The following is a 21,044-nucleotide window of genomic DNA, read 5'->3' on the forward strand; positions in this document are numbered from 1 at the left end:
CTCGACTTCAGTAGTGCCTTTAACACAGTGGACTTTGACATCCTTCTGGGCACACTCAGCAGTCTTAACATATCCCAAACCACTTTATCCTGGTTTCGTAGCTACCTTACTGGCAGACGCCAGCGTGTCAGAGTCGACGACAAGCTGTCCGACTGGTGTGAGCTTTCCGCTGGCGTCCCGCAAGGAGGAGTACTTTCGCCACTTCTTTTTTCTATTTTCATTAATGGTATCACGAAAGCACTTACGTCATCATACCATCTTTACGCGGACGACCTACAGATTTATGCAGCGGCTAATATAGATGATCTTGCTTCAATGATTACTCAAATCAATTCTGATTTAGAGTCCATACGGGATTGGGCGTGCAAATTCGGTTTGAAGATTAATGCCCAGAAGTCGCAGGCAATTGTCATTGGTGGCCCTTACTATGTAGCTAAGCTCTCAGACATGGTGATACCTGACATTTTTTTTGATGGGACTAAAATCCCCTTTTCCTCTACTGTCCGAAATTTGGGTGTCATCATGGACCAGACGCTTTCCTGGGAACCCCACGTGGCTGAGGTGAGTAAAAAAATTTTTGGTTCCCTACACTCTCTTCGACGACTTCAGAATTTCCTCCCTCTTCGTACCAAATTGACTCTTGCCCGCTCTCTCTTGCTCCCTCTACTAGACTATGGTGACATTGCGTTCTTGGATCTTAATGAGGAATTGCTGAATAAACTTGAGCGCTTACAAAATGTCTGTATCAGGTATGTGTATGGCCTCCGTAAATACGACCACATTTCTAATTTTCGTAAGCAGCTCGGGTGGTTACCGATCCGCCAGCGCAGGGATGTGCATGTTCTGTCGTTGCTTTTCAACATACTCTTCAACCCCTGTTCCCCATCTTACCTAACCGAGAGATTTAACTATCTGGCTGAAGGAAGTGATCACCGCTTACGTTCTAGTGCTAATCTTACGCTTGCTATCCCTTCGAATAAGTCTCGAACGTACGCAAATTCATTCACAGTGCGCGCGGTGAAGTTGTGGAACGAGTTGCCCCTGTCGCTCAAACGGTCCCGGTCTGTAGCATCACTCAAAGTTAATCTGAAAAAGCTTTGGCTTTCCCACGAACTGTGATTTGGTTGAGTGCTAATATATATATATATTATTTATATATTATATATATATATATATTTATTTAATATTTATTTAGTACTATATATTTATGTATGCTAGTACATATTTATTTTATTGCATAATGCAATTGATGTATTTTAGTTATTCGTAGACGTTAATATTGTAGTTTTCCTTCTTAAATATTATTGTACGTTCTGTAAGTTTGTCTATCTATCTAATTCGAATTTTCCACTCATTTACTCTAAGGTTAGCTGGAAGAAATCCCTTATAGGGATAAGCTCGCCTTTGTACCTAAATTTATATGAATTTCATGTTATCAATTTTTGTTTTGTACAATAAAGTGATTTACTACTACTACTACTACAAACTTTTAAACACCAGTTTAAAAAGATACTGCTTGAAAAACAAAAAACAGGGATACCATACGGCTTTTTGGTTGCTGATTTCAGGATCTAATCGGTATTGCTATGAGATCTTGTACCGAACCTTTCGCGCTTTCTCACTCTTATTTTATGGCCACTACTATTTTTATTTCTATGTTTATGCTTATTTTCTGTTTTATTTATGTATTTTATTTCAGAACTTTCTAACACCACTCAACTACACACTTTTTACAGTACCGTATACTTATCACCGTCATATTTACCTAACTGTAACGTGATCTGGGTTCCGGCAGAATATCAGTGCTCCGCTCAATAGAGTGGAGCGTATAGCTGAGTCGGAACCCTTTTGTTGTTGCTGCAATGCACACAGCGTGCAGCTAACCACTAAAAACTAATATTTCGTGTTTAAGTAAAAAAATTTTTGTTAATTTAATTTAGTACTTAAGTTTTGTTCTGACTGCAATGTACCTACTTATACTTTACACTAAAATTGTGTGTTTTGCAGCATCCAAATAAACGTTTTATCTATCTATCTATCTATCTAAAAACTCAAAAATGCGCGTTTTCCCAGAGATAAGACCTAGCTACATCGATTTTTAGCCCCCGAAAACCCCCATATAGCAAATTAAGTTGAACAAAGGTGGTGTGCCTCGCCTAAGTGCACTCAACGCTGTTTCACGGCATAAGAAGAAACAATAGTAACAGAAAATCTAATGAGAAAAAATATGAACTAATGATAATGACAATATTTTTGAGGGTAGAGCCGTCCTCTGTACGGTGACGTCGCCGGCACCGCCGATGCCGCCTGGCGTGTGCGCGTGCGCCGGACCGCACCCGCAGTACACGGCGCGCCCTCGACCAGTGAACACGTGTCATTGCTCCGTGAAGAGGATCCTCGTAAATTGAATCGAAACATGTCGAGCTATTCAACTTTATGATACGTGAGTGACCCGTTTTAAAATAATTTTAATAATATTTTGGAACTGAACTAATAACACATGTTTGATAAAAGATAATTATAAAATAAAACTATGAAAACGGATTATATCGCGTATATTGAATTACCCGTTGACCACGAACGCTGTAAAGGGTTCGAAACGTCGGGATGTATTATAAATTCAATATACGCGATATAATCCGTTTTCATAGTTTTATTTCATGAGTAACTATCGCGGTAACCGAAGACAATATTATAAAAGATAATTATGTTACCGTTCTCATGCAGGAACATGGTGGCTTGGTGCAGCTCGGCCGCGTCTCGGAACGTGCGGTGCCCCTTCGTCTGCATGTACTGAGTCACCTGCCACACACCAATATATTTCAAGGATGTTGCGGATGCTGATTTTTTGACATCCGCGGACGCGGATGCAGATGCGGATTTTTAAAAGCTCACATCCGCGGATGCGGATGTCGAGATTAGGTACATAAAAAACGTCAAATATTACACTTTAGTAATTTTTATTAAAAAAAAACGAAACTTAGTATTTGAACAAGAATATAGGTGCCCCACAATCGCATTACTATACTAAAGTTAAAAAAAAAAACACTTCTTGTTACTGTCCATCATAGGCTCGATCGACGTATCACAAAAACGAAACGAGATTCCTATTGGCTATTAATGACGAAATTACCTAGCACTTACGCCGCCGCTTAGACGTTCCTGTACCTACCTGTTCCACATCCGCATCCACATTAAGCTCTGCATCGATTTTATGCGGATGCGGATGTTTAAAATAATGCGATAGTTCCGCGGATGCGGATGCGAATATTCGCACCGTCCCTGATATATTTGAAACTAGCGACCCGCCCCGGCTTCGCACGGGTTACACAAAAGCTTAACAAATTATACACCTAAAACTTCCTCAAGAATCACTCTATTGATAGGTGAAAACCGCGTAAAAATCCATTCAATAGTTTTCGAGTTTATCGCGAACATACATACACACAAACAGACAGACACGGCGGGGGACTTTGTCTTATAAGGTGTATTGATAAAGGAGGAAATCATTGTCTCAAGAGAGACTCGAAACCACGACTCCCATGAGCTCTTCTCTAAGGTAAATTCGCATTTTTACAAAACACTTTCAACTACCTTTTTTTGCTGTTTTTATTAGGATATTTAGCGACCAATAGTCATAAAAAGAAAGTGATGCAAGAATGGGACATCAAAAAACGGTTACTAGACCCTACTAATAGTGTTGTGTTCCTGCCGGTGAGTAAGGTTGCCAGAGCTCATCGAGGGAGAGGAGTGTTAGGGTCGGCAACGCGCATGTAACTCCTCTGGAGTTGCAGGCGTACATAGGCTACGGAGACTGCTTAACATCAGGCGGGCCGTATGCTTGTTTGCCACCGACGTAGTATATATATAAAAAAAAACTCACTAGTCGTTTATATTCGTCGTGGTTGAGGACAGGTTCCCGCAGCTCGGCCGCCAGTGACGTCACACACTCTTCCAACGCCAGGTACGTAGCAGGGATGCGCTGCTCTAACAGTGGTTCTTTGCTACCTGAAAAATATACTTTATTATTATTTCCGTAAGGAACTATTTCGGTGAAAGTGCTGTGCATGCATATAGATATAGCGTCGTCCCGCTCACCCACCGGAACAGCGTGCGGATCCGCAAGTGAATGCCGCTTTAATGTTCACCCTAATAAGTGTGAACTAGTAGTAAAAACTACCATATCAAAGAAATATACCTGTAGAGTTACTAGAAACTTATAGCACTAGAAATTGTAGCCCGCGAAAAGTGCCAAATCAATACATATTATAAAACAAAGTCCTCCGCCGTGTCTGTCTGCCTGTATGTTCGCGATAAACTCGAAACTACTTAACGGATTTTCACCTATCAATAGTGTTTCTTGGTTCAGGCACAGAATAAGTATCATACAGTACAGTAGTATTATCATACAGAACAGCCACGCACCGCCCCGCCCCGACTTGAATTACCTCGCCCTGCGACAGCAGATTGACGGCCGTTTGCCGGCCGCTCAGTACTGTTTCTAAGCAACTTACTCACACTATGACGCATGATGCGTGACCAGACGTGCCGTTCACACGTAGAAACGCAAGTAATTTTTGATGTATAGCGTGTCCGCCCTGTGGTTCAGGTGTATAATTTGTAAAGGTTTTGTGTAAATTACTTGAACTACCTGTGCGAAGCCGAGTCGGGTTGCTAGTTCTGTACAATCCGGCTCGCGAAAAGGAAGTGTTGGCCTGCCTGTGGCCTCTATTGCGAATAGTTGCGATATATAAAAGAGTCACTGGACACTACTACAGAGGACTACTTGGAGTAAAAAATTTTTTTTTAATACAGTTGTTCAAAAAGTACTACTTTACGTAGCTGTTTAGCGTGCGGAAAGTTGATATTCTAGAACTAGTGCTTTTTACTTTTCCAATTTTTTTAAATTTATACTTGTTCCAATTCATGACTACTTATTGTTGAGTGTTAATATTAGTTTCCTTTAGACGTCGTAATCAACATAAAAACCTACTGTTAATGTAAGAATACGGAAAATATACATATTTCATATTTTATTACTTACCTCTTCATCATTATAACACGTTTATTTTTTAATATTGAAGATTGAAAAACCGTTCTTAATAAGTTGTCTGAATGGAACGGAATAGCTATGGAAGGTAGAGGTAGGAATGGCTGCCGAAACGCCTGTCAAAGAAGAGGCGTTTTTTCTTACTGCAAGCTAAGTTTCCAAAGGCAACATCGATATTGTTTTTATTCCTTACTTGTTGTTTTTCTTATTTTTTCGCAAGTGTATTAAAAAACGTCGTTCGACACACGTGCGGAAATGTATTATAGTGAACTTACCAGGCGGTTTGACGCTGTAGGCGACAGAGTAGATGACGTCGGCGAGCAGCCGGATGTTGTGTTTGGTACTGCACGACACCTGCGCGACAACATATGTTTTTTCTCAAAAATGGACGGCAAAGTCGACGTTGCCGGTTAAAAAGTAGGTCGCGAAGTGCGTAGTTTATGGTCAGTCAAAAATTAAAAAGTTAAAAACATTGCAGTCTCGATTTCGGGACTGCAATGTTGCATACAAATTCCATTATTTGTCGAGTTCCAAACTTTTTAAAAGTTGAAGTGGCCATATCAAATGCAGGCAAAGGTCCATTAAACAGCCAAACAGATGATCAGTACTTATAATTATAATGTTGGTACCGCGACTATTTAGGTGTCTCAAATAGGTTGGCGTATTTTTAGCAGAAAAATACACTTCTATTTTTAATTAAAAAAATAAAACGGCGGCAAAGCAAATCTTATTACTTTTTTCTGTGAAAATATATACATAAGAACGTTGCTTCTGTAAAATATTTCTATTATATTTGTATTCATTGCGCCATTTTTGAGAAAAGCACTATATATGACTCGGCTGGAAGGCTACTTGCTGGCTTCGGATTCAATTAAAACGTTGCGTTTGAAACGAATCCTCAGCCAGCAAGTAGCTACTTCCGAGCCTCGACAATAATGTACTATTTTTATACCACATCGTTGGCAAACCGGCATACGGCCGCCTGCAACTCCATAGGTGTTACATGCGCGTTGCCGACCTTTTAAAAACCTGTACACTGCTTTTTTGAAAAACCCCATACTGTAGCCCCTCGGGAAAACCTCGGCAGGGAGCTCATTCCACAGCCGAAGCGTGCGCGGGAGGAAATTCCTCTTAAAGGCTGGCGTCCACTGGGCTCGCCGAATCGAATCGCAATAATTCGCCTTAACGAAGAGCCACGGCGCGTCGAATCGAATTTACCATTCATAGTAAATGTATAGAACGCGAATTAGTGCAATTCGATTCGATTCGCCTCGGCGAATCTAGTGGACGCCAGCCTTAAACCGCACAGTACGCGACCATTTAGGTGCTAGGGTGTGAGGATGAACACCCTGCCGACGGCGAGCGGTACGGTGATAGAAAGCGGCCGATGGCATCATGTCAAACAATTCTATGTTATGAAAACATTTCCAAATATACGATATTTTTATTTTTTTTATTTTGGATATCTTGAGGTATACAAGCGGCGATATACAAGTTCCAAGAGTTGTGGTAATTTACAAATAAATAAATAATATAAATCAGTCGCACGCCGCCAAAAACTTAACGACGCCGTAGCTGTTTATGCGTTTCATTTACTTACTTACTGCTTACTGCTAGCCTTTCTCCGCAGACGTCTTGTCTGGTTGCCCTTGGCATAGGCCTCTCCCATATTCCTCCACGAGTCCCTGTCCAGAGCCTGTCTTCTCCACAAGGCTCCAGCCACCTGCCTGAACTCGTCTTCCCATCTCATTTTTTGTCTTCCATCATCCCTTTTTCCGTCTCTTGGGTACCATGTTGTGATGTCTTTTGACCATTTTTCTCTTTTGTCTCGGAGCATGTGGCCGGTCCACTTCCATTTTAGTTTTTTCATAGTGTGGTTTACGTCGATTATTTTTGTTCTCTTTCTAATGTCCTCCAGTTTTATTCTATCTCTAAGTTTTTTATTCAACATGCTTCTTTCCATACTATTTTGGCAGACTTGGAGAGCTTTCCTCTCCTTGACAGTTAGGGCCCAAGTTTGACATCCATATGTAAGGCAGGGAAGGATACAAGTGTTAAATACTTTGGACTTAATGTTTGTTGGTATTTGGTTGTTCTTCACTATTTCCTTTAAAGACCAATATCTTTTCCATGAGTTTCCGATTCTAGTGTCTACTTCTTGTTGTGTCAAGTTTTGAGGTGATATCACTTGTCCAAGATATGTGTATTGTTCTACATAGGCAATGAGGTTGTGGTCTATGTTTCATTTATATTCTGTTAAGTTTTGATTTTTGAGGTGTGCAGAAAGTAAAGAGTTTTTATATTGTAGCGAACCATAATTGACCGAGCAAAGCGAAGATCTTCGTTTCAGTTTATGCAAAATGCTTTCGTATATCTGTCAGTCTGTTCTCCTCTTCAGGTAGCATTTCTCAGCCGATTTTCGTGAAATTTGGTAATGGGAGTTCGCGAGGTGTACGTACAGCTCAGAACCACTAGGAACTTTAAACGAAATAAATATCATATACAAAGGAAAAAAATTACCAAGGTCTCCAGTGCCCAGGGCTGTAATCGATCCAGCGTCCTCCGTTTACGCGACAGATGCCTCAACCGCTCGGCCACCTGGGCTCGGAGGCATGGGTCGAAATTTCCAAGTATATGACAATATATGAACGGAATTGAATATGAGTATTTTTTTTTCTTTGTATTTATTTCGTTTCGTTTACAGTTTAAATAGTAGTGTGACTACTTGTAAAAAACACAAATTAAAAAATATTTTCATGAGTAAGTAATTTAATTTGTTCTTAGAGCACTAGGAACTTTTGTGTATGTAACGTATGTGTAATTGTGTATGTCTGAATGTGACGTAAATGTATGTATAATGTGAATAAATGATGAAACTAGTAACTTTGGTTTGAGTTGTATGGTAGTGGATGAGATAAGCTTAGAACCGGGACAAGTGGCGTACTAGAGACGCTCTTGCTCAGCAGTGGGCGACAAAGGGTCTGATATGATGATGATGAAGTAGTGTCTCACCTCGACAGAGTCGCAAACTCTTGGGAGGCCCTTCTTATCAGCATCGGGCGCCTGCAGTAACGCCGAGCGTATCAGTCGCTGCAGCGCCGCCGGACTCTCGCTCTCAGACAACGTGCTCTACGCAAACATATAATCTTCGTTATTCGCTAAATGATACTACAAATACAAAACAATCCATACTTTAATATTATAAATGCGAAAGTATGTCTGTCTGTCTGTGTGTTACTTCTTCACGCTTAAACCGCTGAACCGATTTAGTTGAAATTTGGCGTAGATAGTTTTTATCCCGAAAATCATCCCTTAAGAGGGTGGACAGCGAGGTGGAATCAAGGTGGAATTGAGATAATTAATGAGTTGCCTAATATTTGTGTGCATATTATGCTCAAATTGAATGATTGCTATAAGACTTTCTCCAGGCGCTATTCTTAATCTAGCTGGGGTTACTAAGTCCACGCAGACGAAGTCGCGGGCAAAAGCTAGTATTTAAAATAAAGCGAAAATCAGTACCGTAAACTCAGGTAACTATAGTCTTATCATATTATAAAACTATGGTCCGGTTTTTAATGTTAATTATTAACGAGCCATTTTGATTTGTATTTGTACTCGTTACATTTATTTTGGAGCTTAGATGAGTCGCTTAACTTCCAACTCGGGTAAATCCATCTGACAAATTATGCGATTTTGGTATTATAAAGAAAAGGTAGGGTAGATATTTGCTGAGAGAGACTTAACCGAGGTTGAAGGTAAGCGACACAGATATACTATAATGCTTTTTCTATATTAGCATAGAGTAACTTATACTAGAGCGGTACTGTCATAGTAAATTTTGTAACCCCAGTAAATACACTGCCATCTGTCGACACACTTTAAAACTAAAAATGAAGATTTATAAAAATACGATAAAATGTATTTAAATATAGATAAATGATTTTTTTTATTTGCATTAATTATTTTTATGATTTTGACCCATGTTCTTTCACTGATATGCGTTAAAATTGTTAAATAACAAACGAAACCGTCAACGCCATCTATACGACAGTTGGCTAAAACTAGTAGCGCCCTCTGAACGAGAATCAAATTCTCTTGATTTTCGAGGCACGTTTTTTCCTTAGACTGTATCCATCTATTACGGAGTTATATCTATCTTTGATATTAGATACATGTTACGAATCGTTCGAAAATATATATACTCAGTTTCGATCCTGTATTCGTAAGGATAAATAGCGAATATTTGTATTAAAAATTAACTTCACAGTTTTATATTATATAATTTATTTTAACGTCTCAATATGTTCACATAATTAATTTAATTCATATTGCATGTTTTTTAACTAAAACATTCAATGATATTATAATTTAAGTCTCAATGTTCTGATTTTATAATGGCAATTTTTGTATTTAAAACTTTGACAGTTAGGGCTTTCAAAAACTCACCATTCATTCTCTCGATTCCTAATGACAATTCACTTTGCCACTTTTTGTATTTCTCCGTAGTTTAGAAAGTAAACCAGCATTTAAAACTACAGTCCACTCTTATTTCACCACCTAAACAACACCTGAGACCAGCGAAGATTTTACAATACTCAACATAATTTGAAAAAGATTTATACATATATTTTACTGGAAGTTGAATTTGGACCATAGTTGTAAGTTATGGACTAAACTTACCTGAGTTTACGGTACGAATTTTTTTTTAAATATCCGTTAAGAAAATGTGACAGCGAATATATAAAAAAAATCGTCATTCTACAAATAAATACTTTGTGAAAATTCTGAGGAAGATCTAATGTCAATTTATACGAGTCATTCGAAAGTACCAGAAGGTACCACATTGTCGCTTGTCAATAAGGTTGATTTTCAATTGAAGCTATATGGAAATAGCGCCTTATTGACAACCGACAATAAGTACCCTTTTGATTGAGAATGTATATTATACTTACATTAGCGACTTGATCGTAGTGCGTAGCGACGAGAATGACAGGCGATCCCGGGGCGCGCGCTTGTATAGACCTACATGCAAATTTTATCAATACTAGACCAATAGCAAATTTTATATATTTGAAGTTAAACGGCTCAATAATTAATCCTAAATGTTCAATAAAATACAAGGTTATATCTCACCCAAAGATATATTGATTGAGTAAGATGCGTAAAATCTAAGACAATTTCAAAGCACGAAATCAGGTAAACGAGATGGGGCTGTATGTACAGCTTCAAACAATTTGCGGTAACTCTGATTGTCAAAAGTTGACGTTCAACAACGCCATCTGTTTTGGATGTCAAAATAAGGGGCACGTTTTTTTGTTGGACTACTCTATTACAGTCATTTCTCTTTGATCTCACCTAAGCCATCCAATGGCTTCTGCTAGCCCCTTCCTTCCATCAGTGACTTTCCACAGCACGAGATACAGCGAACGGCGAGAGAGGAAATATTGGTGCGTTGCGTAGTACCTGATAAATGACAAATATGCCAGACAGATATAGTATACAGCATAGACGCAAGCTTGAATAAAAAACAAGTTTACAAATAGGGTTTTACAATTTGGTGCCCAGCTGACCAGGATACGTTGAAGCCGAAATAAACGATTTGCCTGAAGCCAAAGCAATTCCACAACACAACACACAACAACAACAACAACAAGGCAACAACAAGCGATTCCATATAGGTAATCAATAGGGCTAATCCTTTTTAATTTCTGTATCCTGGTTCACGACACCGAATGGCAAAAACTATGTACTTAAAAAGAAAAAAAAAAATACAATTGTCTATTATGCTTTTGACGTTTAAGTTAATCTTTCGGCCCGTCTGCTGATACAGTTCATACAGTGGTCTAAGAAGCAGTTGGGGAGACTGGGACTCGATCCCCATCGTGAAAGGCCGCAAGGTGGGGCCATTGACCGGTTTTCTATAAAGTGAAAATCAACTCACTCGCGCTGTCCGCCGAAGTCCCACGTGCGGAACGTGACGGGTCCGCGGGAGGCACGCGGGGGCTCGTAGCTCCACGTGCCGATGTCGACGCCGACGGTGGACATGTTGCGACCTGACGCTTTGTTGCCCATGCGCAGCGCCCAATGCTGAAAAGTGATTATAGAATAGAATAGAATAATGTTTATGCAGGCAACACATCATTAGTTACATTACAAAATGCATTTTAACAAAAATGTGAAAGAAGAAGTATACAAAACACAGATAAAGATTACACACACACATGGACACACACAAGATTATCTTGAATCTATTTCGAAAGTTGAAGTATCACTTGGTCTTTACACGTTTTTGACATCACATATGATATGAAATATACAAACACAAGACAAATCATTAAACTTACATCGGTACCTTTTCTTCGGTACTGTATAGGAGATTCTTGTCTTAAGCACTCCAGTAAACTGGTTTTGCCGATACCCTGAAACAAAACAGGGGCAAAGCATTTTTAACAAATATCATCTGCGTATAAATCCTACATAGTACTGTAGTTAGATTGAGTATCTCTTAGAATTACACACACAATGCATCAAATCTGTTAGACAAAAAAAAATACACAACGGAAAAGACTAATCAGTACTATCAGTAGGGTCTAATCAGTAACTTCATGAAATGAATACATTAAAACGATTTTCACTATCAAAAATTTAGGTTCCGCTTACATTAAACACGCTAAATGATATTTGACCTTGTTTTTCCGTGTATTATGGTAAAAGTAATTTTCATTTCTCATGCTCTGAAAGGGGGTCATTGTTGTTCTAAAAGGTGTGCAGAAAATGATACGTACGTACGCACTAGAGCATTTTACGTTCGAAGTACGATTTTTAATTTTTTTTTACGATAAGCAATTGAAATTTGAGTTTAAATGGATTTGTTATACAATTTCCATTCTGATATTTGACTCTCCATTCCATAAATAACGATACTTCTGCCTGATTTGCTAATTGAAAGTAAGAAATACTATAAAAATGTATAATTCGTCATGTTTTAAAAAAACACATATGCATTTTACTTTCCTCGTATTCGAAATGAAAAGTTGAGTGTTTAACTTGGGTGAAAGGCATCATTTCAGCCTTGGACTATTGGCGCTCTCACTGCGTTCGAGCGCCAAAATACCTCGCCGGCAATGGGTGCCTTTCATCCCTTGGTTAACAATCTACTGTTCATGACTAGTGTAACAGAGAGCTGTAGAGGTTTATGTTTGTCACCTGCAGCCCGACCAGCATCAGCTTCATATTAGTATACGGGCGGGCCTCCTGCAGCACGGACTTGAGGTAGCCGACGATGTCCATGCTCTTGTAGCGGCCGCAGGCCAGCATGGACCCTAGAGGTCATGTAGAGATGTTACCTGCAGCCCCACCAGCATCAGCTTCATGTTGGTATACGGGCGGGCCTCCTGCAGCACGGACTTGAGGTAGCCGACGATGTCCATGCTCTTGTAGCGGCCGCAGGCCAGCATGGACCCTAGAGGCTCGTGGAGCGAGCAGCCGGCCGTGTTCAGGTTCCACAGGCGGGAGAGGAGGCCCATTTGTGGCGGTAGGTCAGTTATTTCTGGAAGGAAGTTAGGGCCTTAAGCATTTTAGATGTTTTTAAAAGCTATTAGTCACGCAGCTAATTCTTGAATCGCTAGTGTAGCTACTTATAATACGAGTATATATATATACTAAGTCTCTAATTCTTTCAATCCTAGGACGCGTTCTTCTCCTCTTTCCTGTTGGTCCTTCCCATCTAGTTGTCTCTAATGTCCATCTTTTATCTTTGTATCGTGCTATATGTCCTGCCCAGCGCCATTTCTGTTTTAGAGCATAATGTAAAGTATCTATAATTTTCGTTTTTAGTCTTATTTGTTCTCTTTTTACTTTTTGTATTCTGAAGTGTAGGCATAGAATATTAGGTATTTATAGGATTCGAATAACATGTAATTAGATCATAAGGATCATATAGCTTAGCGGTACCATATACGGAGAGTTATGTAAGACGACTCTCCCCATATTAGGTTAGGAATGTAATCCATATACGGAAAGTAATGTAAGATGACTCTCCTCTATATAAGGAATGGAATTTAGGTAAACAACCATTTGACACCTTTCACGTGTAGACCTCCCAAGTAGTGTGATTCATAGTTAACCTAGATAATTTAGTATATAAAGGATTGTATCTTTTAAATTGAGGCATTATATCTTCAGTATTTAACCGACAGTCTTGTGTTTTACTTCTGTCTTGGGTCCCATCCTTACAATTCTTCTTATTTTTAGTACGCTTCTTTCCATTGCTAGGAAAAGGTGGGTAGATGACATAAAAGCGATTGCAGGAGAGGAATGGAGAAAGAGTGCAATGGACAGAGAGGCCTGCTGGTATAAGCTGGAGGAGGCCTATACCCAAGAAGGGGTTCCGATCACTGGTAGTAGTTAAAAAAGAAAAAAAAAAGTTACAAACTAGAATTTAGATAAATGTACTTAATCAAAATGCATATTAAATTTTTTTGATTGGAAATAAATGGGCTTTATTATTATTATAATTCTTTCAGTAACGATTTCTTTAGTTGTAAATGCACCGCCTACAATCTTTTCTGCTTTGAAGGTTGACTGGTAGAGAATGCCTCATGGCATTAATTTCGCCTTCTGTACATTATTTTTTTCTTTTGTGCAATAAAGTTTCAATAAATAATAGCTATCAAACTTTAAAATAATGTAAAGTTGCTAAGCCGCGTACGCGCAGATGTCTTGAGGTAACTAGTCCTGTCACGGTCGCCAAAAACTTGCAAGCGATTGTGGTGCAAGTAAAAGATCTTGATGTATGTGAAATAGGGATTTAATTAGGGAAGCCAGCTCATGGTGTTTGAGTGCGGTCGCAAGAACACAACGGAAGTCCCTGGGGTTTGCCTCAATGGTACCCCTATAGATAGAGTGGACCATTTTAAGTACTTAGGCCATGTGATCGCGACCGACCTCAAAGACGACAGGGACATAGAAAGGGAACGAAGGGCCCTGTCGGTCCGGGCGAATATGATCGCTCGCAGATTTGCAAGGTGCTCCAAAGAGGTGAAAGTTACATTGTTCAGGGCGTTTTGCACTTCCCTCTACACCTGCAATCTGTGGGCTCAGTATTCGCAACGGGCATATGGGGCTCTTAGGGTCCAGTACAACAATGCGTTTCGGGTGTTGATGGGGCTGCCTCGTTTCTGTAGCGCATCAGGGATGTTCGCGGCGGCGCGCGTGGACTGTTTCTACACTACCATGCGTGCACGCGCGCGCGCGGCATCCCTGGTGCGCCGGGTGCGCGGCAGTCCCAACAGCATTCTGCGATTGATAGCGGACAGGGTTGACTGTCCCTACTTGTCACACTGCGAGGGATTGCATTCTCCCGTTAGTGTTATTTTGTTTTAAATTTAAGTCTAGCTGTACCTACCTACTAACCCCTTATTCTTGTAAGTGTTACTAATAAAATGTGTCTTGGTTACATGAAATAAATGTATTGAATGAATGAATGAATGAATATCCGAAACTGATACAAGGGTTGATATTCGCGTTTATGTATGTAAGACGCGTGCGGCGCTGTGGCGGCCGCTGGAGCTAATGGCTTGTGGTGGGGTCCGTCCCCCGCGCGCCCGCGCCCCGCGCCCCGCGCGGTAACTTGTTGTCGTAGACACCGAGGTCCTCATAGATGTTTCGTGAAACATGTAGTTTCCTGGACACCGCACCAAATGTAAAAGTCAATCATAGACGATACGATAGCAAAAATAACCGAGATTATAATGCTTTCACATCAAATCGGGTCGAAATTATATATTTCCTTTATCACGCAAAATAGGCGCAATATATGACGTCGAGTTGCGGAAACCAATACCGCGAAAACCTATAAAACCTATATATTTCCTTTGGAAAAGATAATTTCGACCCGTTCCGGTTTTAGACACCTCATCTTATATGGCTAACCTAAGTTACCTAAGGTAATTGACGTTAACTTACCTTTGTTCCCGCTAATGTTGAGCACGGAAAGGTTCGTCAGGGCGTGTATGAGCGGCGGCACCGAGCGCAGCATGTTACACGACATATCCAGCATGGAGAGAAGTGGGAACACTAGCCGCGATCGCAGACCCGCCATCGAGTTCTGAACAAAACAAATATAGGTACACATAATGTACCTTTCTGTCTTTATTTTGTTTCGACCGAAAACGACAGCCAATGTATTTAAAACAAAACCTCTTCACTTGTCAAATTTTCTGTTACTGTTTTCATTCAATTAGAGCCACTTGCAACAATCACTAACCCGGGTTTAACCGGTTAAACCTTTTTTTTTTGACGCAGGGGTAAATGCATTTATGCATCGCACGCCCCGGGCTAGGTAAGCCCATTGGGGGGGTGGTATGTGGGACTCGCTCCTCCCAAGGCTCCCTCTGCTAGTTTGAGGGAGAGGAGGAGAATACCCACTAACATCCTAATCGCTAACTAAAATCGCTAGCATTCTAACCACGACGAAACCGGTTAAACCTGGAGTTACCATGGTTACTAGTACAATTTGACACTGGGTTAACGGTTTAACGGGTTAACCCCGGGTTAGTGGGATGGTGCAAGTGGCGGTTAATTATTTTATGACCGTCTAAGATATATTTTCATTCTGAAGTAAACTGTACCTATCATAGCATCATACTCCTTTAACACACTCAGTGCCAGCGCGAGTTACGCGCTACGAGCGTAGCCGATAACATGGTGAACTGAAAACCGTATGTAGAGAAAAGTGCCTACGAACAGAGAACCCGCCTAGCGGGTCGCTGGCAGTGATTGTCATGTTAAAAAGCCTGACGTTTTCAGGCCCGATTAAGTTCAATGGGATAGGATATTTCATGTCGATTTTCATACTTTTTCGAAAACAATATTTGTATGTCTGATGTAAAATACAAAATAGTTTTTTTGGTTTTAACACATAATACACAAAACATAAATGGCTGGAATCTCCCATTAAGTATAGAGATGCTTGTGTCGGGAGACACCGCTCTTCCATTGGAAAATGGGGCACAAACCAACAAACTGTATTTCAAATCTTAGATCAATTATAATTTTTATTACAATTTAAAGATCTGTGATAAATATTTTATAAAAACATTTAAATTTACTTAAATACATATTTTTTTCAAGTGTGTGTGAGTAATGTGTGTGTGTGTGTGTGTAGGATTCATAATAGTGCCTCTGCTTCTTCGTAATCTAGTAGTGTATTCAGCCATAATAAGCATGGAAACATTATTGATTGCACCACAAAGAAACCAAATTAAACAAAACGTACCCACTCATTGTCCTCGTCAATCTCCCCCTCCCGTTCCGGTACGTTGCCGTCGTCATCCGTCGTCAGTTGGATGCGCTCGAGCATGTTGTTCGCCAGAATCTACGCAAGCATATCTTATTTTATTATTGTGTATGGTGCGACTGCCAAGCTAAACAAAATTTCTAAGCATTTTTTTCGTGACATTATATTTTACCTTTTTAATTTTATAATTAATTGTATTTTTATTATCTAAAGATACTTCTTGAGGTTGTGCTGCTTTGTCACCTAGTATTTATTGCCTTCAATTTCCATCTCATTCACGATATTTAATTGTCTTTGCTATTTCACAAATAAATTAAATTAGTCAACCCGGTTTTAATTTAGCTTTTAACTTTGACATTGTGAGTAATTAAAAGCTTGTAATACATCCATTCGGCGTGGAGCGGAATCAAGTCAGTATCGCTTACCAAAGTCCGGAGCGAGTCCAGCCTCAAATGGCTCCTCGCCGCGCAAGCGCAATGTAAGAGCTGCGCGCGCACGCCGCCGGAGCGAGGCCGCGAGGACGGACGAGCGCGAGTCGCGCCGCCGCGACAGTAACATGCTAGGGGGTCACCCACGGACGATCCGAAGTTTTCCACCTATAGAATTCAAAGGGTAACTTAGTTTTAAAAATCTGGATCAAGGAAACTCCTCATTTTACACAGTATTCAATATCCTACCCTCGGCTTAACGACGCATCTTACTAATGTGAGGTCATTACGTCAGTAGACACCCATTATAATGTAAACTTATACCCACAATATTGTTTTTACGTAAGATACAAAAAAAATAGGTCACAGAAGAGCCATTTGTGTTGTGCTTAAACATTTTAAGACATTGAGAAAATCGTCAATTACTGGCCCCCGGCTAGTAACTGGCCAACCTAAAATAAAAATGAATACTATACATCTATAAACAGAATTCATTTTAGTATAAGGTTTTCAATAACTGGCCACCCTCCAATAACTAGCCACATAATGCTGAAATGAATTCTGTTTGTAGGTTAACAGATTTCATTTTTAGTTTAGGGTGGCCAGTTAGTAAATAGTGGCCAGTAATTGACTAATTACCCTACATCGTAATATTATCATTAAGTATCTGCAAAGTGCCTAGAAGTAATATAATCGATCACAACCACATTAAATAAAAACTTATCTGAACAAATTTTCCTACTTTGTCACCTATCGAAAAACGAATTGACTAGTCTAACAAAATGTCAATATAAATGTCAAATGTCAAAATTAATTTAAAATGTCAATATGTTGATTCTGTTCTCTTGACACTTACCTGAGGCAGACTCGGCCAGCACGTGATCTCGTTGTGGCTGAGATCCAGCTGACGGAGATTCGTCGGGTATGACGTCACATATGACATAGACCTGAGAACACAAAAACTTTATTTATTTTAAACTTTATTGCACAATAAAAAATAAGTACAAATTGGGGCATTCTATACCAGTCAACCACTTATCAAACTACTACTACTAGGACCAAAGGTTAAACTACATAAATATCCTGGTCACGGCACCGATTTAAATTTATGTATTGTGCGCATACACACATACATTTATATGCAATCTTTTAGTAGGTAGTAAGTATATGTAAATATGTTGTAGGTAAACAATGACCTGAATAGAACCCTTTATTGTATAAATACATCGAACTTAAACTATCGTGAGACATATTTCAAAATATTTAGATCAGTACGGTTTCACTCACTATTATTTTTAGTCGCTATAAATAAATATAAAAATACATGTCTACTGTAATCATAATCATAAATTTTTATGGTATGCGTCGTAATATGTGCTAAAACCTTGCTAAAACAGTTATTGGAAACACGTTCAAGCAAGCCCGGCGGGGACGTAGGTGAACTGGTTGTGGGCGAGGTTGAGGTGAAGTACTGCAGGTTCATACCTGAGCGAGTTGTAGGCCATGTTGAGCGAGGTGAGCCGCGGGGCGAGGCAGGCGAGCCCGGCGGGGACGCACGTGAACTGGTTGTGGGCGAGGTTGAGGTACAGTACTGCAGGTTCATACCTGAGCGAGTTGTAGGCCATGTTGAGCGAGGTGAGCCGCGGGGCGAGGCAGGCGAGCCCGGCGGGGACGCACGTGAACTGGTTGTGGGCGAGGTTGAGGTACAGTACTGCAGGTTCATACCTGAGCGAGTTGTAGGCCATGTTGAGCGAGGTGAGCCGCGGGGCGAGGCAGGCGAGCCCGGCGGGGACGCACGTGAACTGGTTGTGGGCGAGGTTGAGGTACAGTACTGCAGGTTCATACCTGAGCGAGTTGTAGGCCATGTTGAGCGAGGTGAGCCGCGGGGCGAGGCAGGCGAGTCCGGCGGGGACGCACGTGAACTGGTTGTGCGCGAGGTTGAGGTACAGTACTGCAGGTTCATACCTGAGCGAGTTGTAGGCCATGTTGAGCGAGGTGAGCCGCGGGGCGAGGCAGGCGAGTCCGGCGGGGACGCACGTGAACTGGTTGTGCGCGAGGTTGAGGTACAGTACTGCAGGTTCATACCTGAGCGAGTTGTAGGCCATGTTGAGCGAGGTGAGCCGCGGGGCGAGGCAGGCGAGTCCGGCGGGGACGCACGTGAACTGGTTGTGCGCGAGGTTGAGGTACAGTACTGCAGGTTCATACCTGAGCGAGTTGTAGGCCATGTTGAGCGAGGTGAGCCGCGGGGCGAGGCAGGCGAGTCCGGCGGGGACGCACGTGAACTGGTTGTGCGCGAGGTTGAGGTACAGTACTGCAGGTTCATACCTGAGCGAGTTGTAGGCCATGTTGAGCGAGGTGAGCCGCGGGGCGAGGCAGGCGAGTCCGGCGGGGACGCACGTGAACTGGTTGTGCGCGAGGTTGAGCGAGGCGAGTGCGCAGTCCCCGGCGCCGGGCTCCGGGCGCGGCTCGGCGCGCCACGGGTGCGCGCGCACCGCCTCCGAACATCTGGGGCCCGTTTAATAAATGTTACAAATTATAAATTGTAAATTGTAGGTTACAGTTCTACAAGTTCCTGTTCAATAAAGAATGTGACTTACAAATTTGTCATGGTAGAAAAATTACATAATTGTACAATTGTGCCTACAATTTTACATAATTTGGTTCAATAAACATTTTCACTTCACAGGTACAATTTTACAATTTTGTATGGAAAACTACTTTATTGAACACATAATAGTAATCAAAAGTTTACATATTTTGTAAATCGTAGTATAATTCTGACAGGCACTCTCATGATGTGTAAAAACTTGATGAGGTATGCTGGACAATCTAAATAAGAATAAAAAATGATTCTAACAACGAGTAGTGACAGCAATAGTGACCATAGTGATAATGAACGAACACTAAAAGTTTTTCGTAAAAGGATACATTTTGCTTTTAATGCATGCAAACACTCAAATACGTTAACTGTGTAGCTATATATTTCCACTTGTTGATTTTCATTTCGTGAGTTAGTTTTTCACTAAATAATATTCTATTATTGTCGTATATGAAAGACAAAATTGTAATTTTCTTATCGTTGTCCATCATTTAAAATAGGTAAACCGATTCCATAAGAAATGTATTGCGTGAGATACCTACTAAAATTCTAAATTAAAGAGCAAGAAGTCTACCCTGATTTAAACTTTCACGATTTTTACTCATTATTATTTATCTCCACGGGACTTAATCGCGCTTAATCTTTTTTTTATCCAAAATTGCAGGAAACCTGAGGTCACCGAAGGACGTTATCCCGTTCCAGTCACCTGGCGTTTATAAGATCGATTGCAGTTGTGGTAGTTCCTACATCGGGGAAACGAAACGTACCATTGCGGAGCGAGTTAAGGAACATATCGCAGCTGTCAAGAACCGTCAGGTGAACAAGTCTGCCGTTGCTGAGCATTTACTAGAGTCAGGGCCAAACCACTGGATTGAGCTTCACAACCCTAGAATACTTTCTACAGATCGTGGGTTTTATAGTAGAAAAATCCGTGAAGCCATTGAAATCAAGAAACATAGAAATTTCAATCGAGACAAAGGTTTTAAGATCTCATCCACATGGAACCCAGTCATTAGTAAGTGTAAGCGAAACCAAATATCGAAAGTTGAAAAATCGAATATTGTGAGTGTTGTGTGTCGACCCGGTAGCATCCCTAGTGCGCAAAACGTTCAAGTTAATAAACAAGACCAAGTGCGGGTAGTTCGAAAAACTCGCTCGCCTAGAAGATGTTGATGTCAACTTTAGCCAGTCTTCTCCGAGACCACGGGGTCAACGCCGTCCTCGAAACGTCGGAGGTACATTTTAAAACTATTTTACGCGATTAAGTCCCGTGGAGATAAATAATAAGAAGTCTACCCTCGTTTATTAAATACTTGTGGCAAAAACTTACATTTTATGTAAATTGTACCTTACCATTACAATTTTGTAAACACAATATTGTCATCAAAAGCTACAGGCATTTTTAACATATGTAAACGTTTATTAAACAGCGTTTATAACTGTCAAAATTGTAAGTTATTTATTTGTAATTTTTTACTTATTTGTAGGGTTTATTAAACAGCACTTGTAAGTAAAATTTTACAAATATGTCACTTTTTACAAAAATGTCGAATTGTAATGTTTATTAAATAGGGCCCTGCATTACAAATCATATGAAACAATTCTTGACAATTGTAAGAAAAGTCAAAATTAAATTAGCTGTACGAGTATGTGAATTTGAAAAAGCCT

The 21,044-nt window shown here is 40.4% G+C and overlaps 2 protein-coding genes across 2 annotated transcripts in view; one reads left to right on the forward strand and one right to left on the reverse strand.

Annotated features, from left to right (window-relative positions):
* LOC134752000 (zinc finger protein 596-like) overlaps positions 1–21,044 on the forward strand; it is a 228,805-nt gene that overhangs the window by 158,694 nt on the left and 49,067 nt on the right. The gene's annotated exons all lie outside the window — the stretch shown is intronic.
* The window catches only part of LOC134752523 (leucine-rich repeat serine/threonine-protein kinase 1), a 104,894-nt gene that overhangs the window by 50,288 nt on the left and 33,562 nt on the right, over positions 1–21,044 (reverse strand). Inside the window, exons 18-31 of the mRNA XM_063688217.1 lie at positions 19,103–19,282; positions 17,634–17,724; positions 16,775–16,945; positions 16,329–16,427; positions 15,017–15,158; positions 12,397–12,599; positions 11,395–11,469; positions 10,992–11,137; positions 10,406–10,513; positions 10,003–10,072; positions 8,063–8,179; positions 5,326–5,404; positions 3,884–4,008; positions 2,715–2,802 (exon numbers count right to left, since the gene is read on the reverse strand). Of these exons, the coding sequence (XP_063544287.1) occupies positions 2,715–2,802; positions 3,884–4,008; positions 5,326–5,404; positions 8,063–8,179; positions 10,003–10,072; positions 10,406–10,513; positions 10,992–11,137; positions 11,395–11,469; positions 12,397–12,599; positions 15,017–15,158; positions 16,329–16,427; positions 16,775–16,945; positions 17,634–17,724; positions 19,103–19,282 (1,694 nt within the window). The remainder of the gene's footprint in view (positions 1–2,714; positions 2,803–3,883; positions 4,009–5,325; positions 5,405–8,062; positions 8,180–10,002; positions 10,073–10,405; positions 10,514–10,991; positions 11,138–11,394; positions 11,470–12,396; positions 12,600–15,016; positions 15,159–16,328; positions 16,428–16,774; positions 16,946–17,633; positions 17,725–19,102; positions 19,283–21,044) is intronic.

The sequence above is a fragment of the Cydia strobilella genome, chromosome 24 (assembly GCF_947568885.1).
Source record: "Cydia strobilella chromosome 24, ilCydStro3.1, whole genome shotgun sequence".
NCBI classification, from domain to species: domain Eukaryota; kingdom Metazoa; phylum Arthropoda; class Insecta; order Lepidoptera; family Tortricidae; genus Cydia; species Cydia strobilella.